Source organism: Echinops telfairi, unplaced genomic scaffold, assembly GCF_000313985.2.
Source record: "Echinops telfairi isolate 266 unplaced genomic scaffold, ASM31398v2 ScPeMD7_7457;HRSCAF=8495, whole genome shotgun sequence".
Classification (NCBI taxonomy): domain Eukaryota; kingdom Metazoa; phylum Chordata; class Mammalia; order Afrosoricida; family Tenrecidae; genus Echinops; species Echinops telfairi.
The window spans coordinates 16847070-16854411 of record NW_022111357.1 but is presented as its reverse complement, the minus strand read 5'-3'; the positions used below and the strand labels follow the sequence as shown (position 1 = coordinate 16854411).

At 47.0% G+C, this 7342-nt stretch overlaps 1 protein-coding gene across 1 annotated transcript; it reads left to right on the top strand.

Moving 5' to 3' along the window:
• The first annotated feature begins 2332 nt into the window (after nucleotides 1–2332).
• Nucleotides 2333–4953, top strand: ATP5IF1 (ATP synthase inhibitory factor subunit 1). The gene is made up of 3 exons (XM_004705057.2): nucleotides 2333–2455; nucleotides 2539–2630; nucleotides 4691–4953. The coding sequence occupies exons 1-3, from the start codon at nucleotides 2369–2371 to the stop codon at nucleotides 4830–4832; spliced, it is 321 nt and encodes a 106-aa protein (XP_004705114.1). The 5' UTR covers nucleotides 2333–2368; the 3' UTR covers nucleotides 4833–4953.
• Nucleotides 4954–7342: the final 2389 nt, after the last annotated feature.

Sequence of the window (7342 nt, the reverse complement as noted above, 5' to 3'; positions counted from 1 at the left end):
TATATGTAAATAGATCTATTTCCCCATCATAATATATAAATATTATATTTATGTACATATGTACATGCCTGTATTTAGACCTCTATAAATGCCCTTTGCCTCCTAGGTCTTTCCTCTATTTCCTTTTACTTTCCTCTTGTCCCACTACCATGTTCAGCCTTGATTTGGGTTTCAGTAATTTCTCACGGTTACATTGCCCTTGATCAAGCCCTACCAGGCCTCCCACACCCTCCTCGCCATCGGTTTTTAGATCACTTGTTGTTCCCTGGGTTTGTTAACACCCACTTCCTTTCCCCCACCTCCCCCTCTCGCATGTCCCCCCAAACCTTCAGTCCTGTTGTTTTCTCTTCCAGATTGTTTATTCCCCCTCTCTTTTCTAGATAGTCATGCAGAGACAATAATATGCACAGAAACAAAACAGAACAAAACAAAGCGACAAAACAACAACCAAAAAAAACCAATGACAATAAAAGAAAAGCCTATAAATAGTTCAAGGTCTGTTTGTTGACCTTTAGGAGTGTTTTCTGGTCCAGTCTGATGGGGTGCCACGCCCTGGCCCCAAATTATATTTTTGGTATTCCCTGGGGACTTCGTTGTTCTACTCCCCTTGCTGTTCTGTTGCACGCCCTTAGTGTTTTGCCTCGGTGTGGGGGGGTCAGATGGGGCACAATTCCCAAACTATGTCTCCATGTTGTTCCTGTGTGCTCTGATCAAACTTATCCCTCTCCCTGAGCTGTAGCTTTAGTGCTGTCCTCTGAAGTGAATTCTTCTGCTGGGCGGGGGGACTGTCCACATAGTTGGGATTGGGGCAGGCCCCTCAGACCTCTCTACCAGTTCCCTGCTTCATGCCAGTGTGTTGCATTCATGTCTTGGAGCATCTGGTTGAAGTCTGGTCCCTCTTTCCCTGTGGAGATATAAACAACACCTTCCCCTTCGGTGGGTTAGTGCCCTGTTCCCCTGCTAACCATGTCTTTTTTTTTTTTTCTCGCTTTTTCTCCTCCTTTTTAGTTGGCTACAATATATATCCCTGGATTTGGTCTGGCCCAACTCAGAGTCGATATTTTTCCATAATTATTTCAGTGAAAATAAAGAAGACATTTTTATCATCATGTCTTTACCCTTTCACCCCAAAGAGAAGAAACTGGTTCCAAAGAGAGAAAATGACGGGCAAGGGCTATAAGCTTCATGAAAGTAGAGGCTGCAATTGTCTTGGTCACATTTGTTGCCTAGATGAAAGAGGAGCAAGACAAACCCTCAGAATTCTACTTATGGTCTTTCCACTTATTTGCACCACATTGTCAAAGGGCAACTACCAAATCCATTCAACAATGTATTAATACATTCCATAAGTATTAACTCAGTACCCACTACAACTAATCCTGGTAACTTCAGAACATGTAAAATGGGAGGGGCAGGGGGCAAAAAACGAAACAAGGAGCTATGATAGAATTACTTGGAATGCTATCATGGTGGTTAGGCACTGGACTGCTGGTTGAAAGGTTTTTGGTTCTAACCTACCACCCCCTCCATGGAGAAAGATGTGGGTGGCAGTTTTACCTCCCTAAAGGTGACAGACATGGGAGCCTGGCTATGCAGCAATTCCACTCTCTCTTAAAAATGTTCTAAAAATCTGACATGACCTTATGAGCAGTGGGTTTGGGATTGTTGTTTGGGTTTTGGTTACTTGGGATGGGGCTCTGTTAGATTAGGTGGTCAGGGAGGAAAGCTTCTATGAGAAAGTGGTTTGCCTCTGTCTGAGATGTGAGAGAATGAAGTCTCAATGCAACAAAAGGACGTGGACACCTCCTAAGAGATTAACTGTGCGGGATATATAATATGTGTGTGTGTATAGATATATAAACACATACATATACACGCTCATGCACTTCTTTCCATCCCTCATCTTCTAAATCAGGGCATCCAGGGTGGCAGCATACTGGAAATAGCTCTCTCACCCTTATTGATGATTAGTAGGCCCGGAGAGGGTTTACCCATCTTATTGACATGACAGGACCAGGAAAGCGCCTTCTTTGGGCTTTTTAGTAATAACAAGACCTTTAGGCTTAGGATGGTGGACTTTTGATTATTCCAAAAGCCGAAAGTGGTTCCCCATCCTCCACCCTCCCCCATTTGTATTTTTCAGGCCTTCCGCCCCAGAACCCTTGCTATGGATTGGCTAAGAATAGACCCGACTCTCGCTCGGGATTCGCTACTAGCCACCAGGAATCCCGCCCCCTCTCGCTCAGGATTCGCTATCCCTTTGTTTATCCCGCCCTTCCCCCGAGAGGATTGGCTGCTTGGCCCTTCGCGCCGTTACCGCCCACACGAGCGACTGCGGCACCAGTGACTGGGTGCAGGACTCGCAGCGATGGCAGTCGCTGCGTTGGCGGCGCGAGCTCGGCTGAGCGTTTTAGGAGTGAGGGCCATGCAAGCCCAAGGCTTCGGCTCCGACCAGGTACGCCGGCGGCGGCCCCAGCCGTGAGCGCGGCCCCCTCTCCCTCTCGGCATCTTTATCTTTGCCCCCGTCTCTCTCCACAGTCGGATCGCACCGACTCGGGCGCGGGCTCCGTCCGCGAAGCCGGCGGGGCCTTCGGAAGGAGAGAGGCGGCCGAAGAGGAGAGATTCATCCGGTGAGGTCTACGAGGCTCGGAGCCCTACCCAAGAACCGCTCCGGGCCATCTAAACCATCCACAGCCCCACCCAACCCTTCCCGGTGCCCTGGCTCTGGGACATCCTCAGCCCCCAAGAGAATTCCAGGCCGCCCCACCCAATCCATTGATGTCCCGGCCTGTACCAACAACAGCTTCACAGCCCCGGGACCTCCAAACCCATGCCTTTTCCACTGGCGTGGCCCCAGAAAGGCCCACCACGGCTGAACTCCCCCTTTGCCATCCCAGCTGTGGCGTTCTCCCCCGATTGTGTGGAGCCCCTCCCCCGCCCCCCATTCTTCCCCACGTCTAGTTCGGACCTTCTGATACTCGCCTGCCCTTTGGCTCGACTTCCTTGTTCCTGGCCCTCCTAACACCCCCTCCACGCCCTCTTTTCTCCCTCCAAGGCTTAGCTTTGCAAATCCTGGCTGGCTTCCCTGCCATTTCTCTTAACCATATTCCTTTCCAGACGCTACCAGGCCCAACTCCACTCGGGGGCCTTACGCACCGTTGGACGTTACATTTTGGGGGGTCTTGAGTGGACCTGCAGGGACCAGACCCTGGCCTGTAGATTCAGAGTAGGGAATGGCTTGGGCCTGTTCTTCTTCCCCCATCCCTAAGTGATCAGGTGATCATTAACTGACGATTATTCAAGCTGGGGAGGAGCTAGGGACTGACTACCTCTTCTTTAACCCACCTATGCACGTCTGCTCTCTTCTTGCTCAATCTTAAGACCTATCGCACAGCCACTTGCCAAGCCAGCAAGTTAGGATACTGCTGCTGCCGTAAGCTCCCTGTGACTTTGTTGGTGACTTTCTATATAGCCCCCAGCCCCCCCAAAAACCCCACAAAACCAAAAACCACCGGAGATCCTATATAGAGTTTCAGCAGCTGTCAATCTTTATGGGAGCAGGCAACCTCATCTTTCTCTCCAGGAGCGTGGCTTTAACTGCTGACCTTGCAGTTTGCTGCCTCACCCACAGCACCACCTGGGCTCCTTCATGTGCAGCAGCAGGAGAAGTTTTCAGTGCTGTGTCTTTGAGCCCCAGTGGCTTCAACCAAAGCCGCTGCTGTTGAGTTGATTGGGACACATAGCTACTCTACAAGGTTTCAGAGGCTGTAAATCCTCACAGAACAGATAGCCTCGTCCTTGTCTGAAGGAGCTGCCAGTAGGTTTGGACAACTGACCTTGTGGTTAGCCATCCAATGCTTAATGCAACAGTGCCCACCAGATAATTGGGCCTCTATCTTAATTTTACACATAGTGAAAACTAAGGCCTAAAAGTAACCAAAGCAATATTGAGACCTAGATTGGACTGCCTACTACTGCCCTTGCAAGACACTCCAGGCTTCTTTTTTCCTGCTTTTTAGCCTTTATAAAGGGCCATGAAAGGAGCCCTGGTGGTGTATTGGTACTGGGCTGCTAACCCTTGAAGTTAGCAGTTCAAAACCAGCACCTGCTCCAAGGGAGAAAGATGAGGCTTTCTATTCACATAAAAAGTTTTAGTGTCAGAAAACCCACAGGGCAGGGTTGCCATATGCAGATAGACTCATGGGAGTTTGGATTTGGGTTGAGAGGATCATGTGTTTCTTGAGGCAGTGAATCCTATATAAAATTGTAATCGAAAGTAACTGTCCTTTAACCACATACTTTTATCTGCCTATTCGCCCAGCCCCCATTAGCTTCTTCCTGGTTTGCTCCTTTTTTTCCCCCACAGAAAGGGACTCTAGCTCCCCAGATGGTTTCTCTGAATGATATTGGACACTTAATGGTATATTTCTCTGGGATTTTGTCATCTAAAGAGGAATCTGTAATGAATAGGTGAGCTTTCAGGCATTAGCATGAAGAAAATGCGTCCTTGGGTTATTACCTTAGCATATTCTTCCACGGATGGAGCAGGGAAGCAGGTGTGTAACCAACCACACTGCCAGGAAACTGGAACTTTGTTTTGCTGTTTGCCAAGGGTGTTTTGGGTTATGCTTAGAAATGTCTTTGGGGAGAAGGACTGAGATTAAACCCAAAGGCACTGTGTTTTTTATAGGGCACAGACTAGAGAGCAGCTGGCCGCCTTGAAGAAACACCATGAAGACGAGATCGTTTATTCTAAGAAGGAGATCGAGCGTCTCCAGAAAGAAATTGAACGGCACAAGAAGAAGATAAACAAACTACAAAAACATGATTAAGTACACACCGTTTCTCAGAGAATGGCTACGTAATCATGGTCCACTTGTAAGTGGGCACAGTTCTGCTTTAATGAATGTTGCTCTGAGTGCTGCCAACATATAATAAATTGTCATAAGTGAACTCTGTTTGATTCCTTTTACAATCTGAAGGGTAATGAAGGGAGAGGCACTGCTTAGCTGCCAAAATGAGTGCCTAGGGTCCCTGCAACAGAGAGCTGACAGAGAATGAAGGCACTAGTCAAACAGGAGAGGGGCTGGGGAGGACACAGACTTGCCCCTGCCCAATCCACGTTCAGAAGGAATGTGAACGATAAACCCCAATTCCAGGCCCTAAGGGTCAGACACAGCCTGGAGGATAGGGGAGGATGATTGCTTTAAAAGATGCAATTTGAGGCGCCATCTGTAGTAACACTATTTGGAATTAAAATTTAGAAAACTCATGACCTTATGAATTACATGTGCTTGTTCTAAATTTGTATCTTGAAAGAACTAAAGGTAGAGATCATGTACTGCCGCTCAATAAGTTGGAGTTGAGACGTATTCAAATCTCCTGCCCCTTGGACCTGAGTGCTCAAAGACCGTGCTCCACAGCTTACTTTGGTGAGTAGTGACGGGTCTGGAAAGCTGATGAACAGCCCTGTATGGTGCAGCCATTGGCCTCTCCCCATTGGGAGCAGAGAGTGAACACCAAAGACCCATGGGAACATTTAGCCCGATGGACGAATGGACCGTGCACACATCCACATCCATGACCCAGCGAGTGAAAAGATGAGATGGAGCCAGGGATCACAATAGAAGGTTCTAGGTAGAGGGGGAGAAAAATGTGGAACAAAACCATAAAAACGATGAGACTTAGTGGTTGGCTAGAGACTAGTGGAACCCTCTGAGAGTACGGCCCTCAGTCACCCATCAGACCTGAAGCTACCCCTTTGGTCAACTTTCAGCCAAACAATAAACAGGTCTATCATATCACCACACTAGAATAATCAACTATTTACTCAAGGACAAAGTCCTAGAGGGTCAGGCAGGGAGGAAAGGAAACAAAACCAGAAGTGGGATACAATGATACTACATTGTGGGATTGCAGTCAGAGACATAAACCCAACCTGTTGAATGGGAAACAGATTTTCTCAGAAAACTCACCCAATTCACAAAAGAAATTTTTTTCTAACTCCACCCAAGTCTGTTAACAGGAAATCAGAATTAATTTTTAGGTTTTGCTTTACCAGTGGGTACTTTGGATTCAAATTAGATATTAAGGCCTGGTTAAAGTATGCACACACACACACACAACTTGAGATTACATTTGCTCTATTAACAAACCATTTCGATTGATCAGTGCAATAAATCATTTGCCTCAGAACTGTGATGAGCTGTCGAGGAGCCCATTCGTCACTCAGAGAAAGATGAGGCTGTCTGCTCCCATAGAGATTGATAGCGTCAGACTCAACACGTAAAGTAGACTATCAATATGAAAAGTCAAAATGAGTTTGGGTTTGGTGTTTGTTAAGTGCCATGGAGTTGATTCCAACTCAGTGACCTTTAAGAACCAAGTAGAACTGCCCCTATAAGGTTTTCCAGACTATGTGAGAACAAATGCCAGGTCTTCTCCCTTGGAGTAGCTGGATAGGCTAGAGTCACCCATCTGTGGTTTAGCAGCCTAACCTCACTGTCACGCTATCAAAGTATGACAAGCTGCAAGGGAGTTTCACCAAGTTCATGGAAAAGCAGAATTAGAAGATGATGGAATACATGGAAGAAACACACCAGCCTATGTGATCACGAGGTGTCGCGGCATCAAAACCCAGAACAAAAATCATATCATCGTGAATGAGGGGGAGTGCGGAGTGGAGACGCAAAGCCCATCTGTAGACAATTGGACATTCCCGCACAGAAGGGTTGAGGGGAGACCAGGATGCAGTATAGCACCAATGAAACATACAATTTTCCTCTAGTTCTTTAATGCTCCCCCCCCCCCACTATCATGACCCCAATTCTACCCTACAAACCTGGCTAGACCAGAGGATGTACACGGTACAGATAAGAACTGGAAACACAGAATCCAGGACAGATAAACCCCTCAGGACCAATATTGAGAGTAGCCATACCAGGAGGGTCAGGGGAAGGTGGGGGGAGACAGAGCGAACCGATTACAATGATCTACATATAACCCCCTCCCAGGGGGATGAACAACAGAAAAGTGGGTGAAGGGAGACATCAGTCAGTGTAAGACATAAAAAAATAATAACAAATTATTAAGGGTTCATGAGGGAGGGAGGGGATACCATGAGAAGCTGATACCAAGGGCTCAAGTAGAAAGAAAATGTTTTGAAAATGATGATGGCAACAAATGTACTAATGTGCTTGACACAATGGATGGATGGATGGATGGATTGTGATAATTATATGAGCCCCCAATAAAATGATTTCAAAACAAAACAGAACCAAAAAAGTTGGAGTTTTCTTACAAACTTGAAGCCCTCTCCTATTTATTACAAAACCCTGTATCA

Excerpts from the sequence above, each read along its gene's own strand:
- ATP5IF1 (XM_004705057.2), top strand. The coding sequence starts at position 2,369 with ATGGCAGTCGCTGCGTTGGCGGCGCGAGCTCGGCTGAGCGTTTTAGGA. Across the intron at positions 2,456-2,538 it reads AAGGCTTCGGCTCCGACCAG|TCGGATCGCACCGACTCGGG; the intron begins GTACGCCGGCGG and ends CTCTCTCCACAG. Across the intron at positions 2,631-4,690 it reads GAAGAGGAGAGATTCATCCG|GGCACAGACTAGAGAGCAGC; the intron begins GTGAGGTCTACG and ends TGTTTTTTATAG.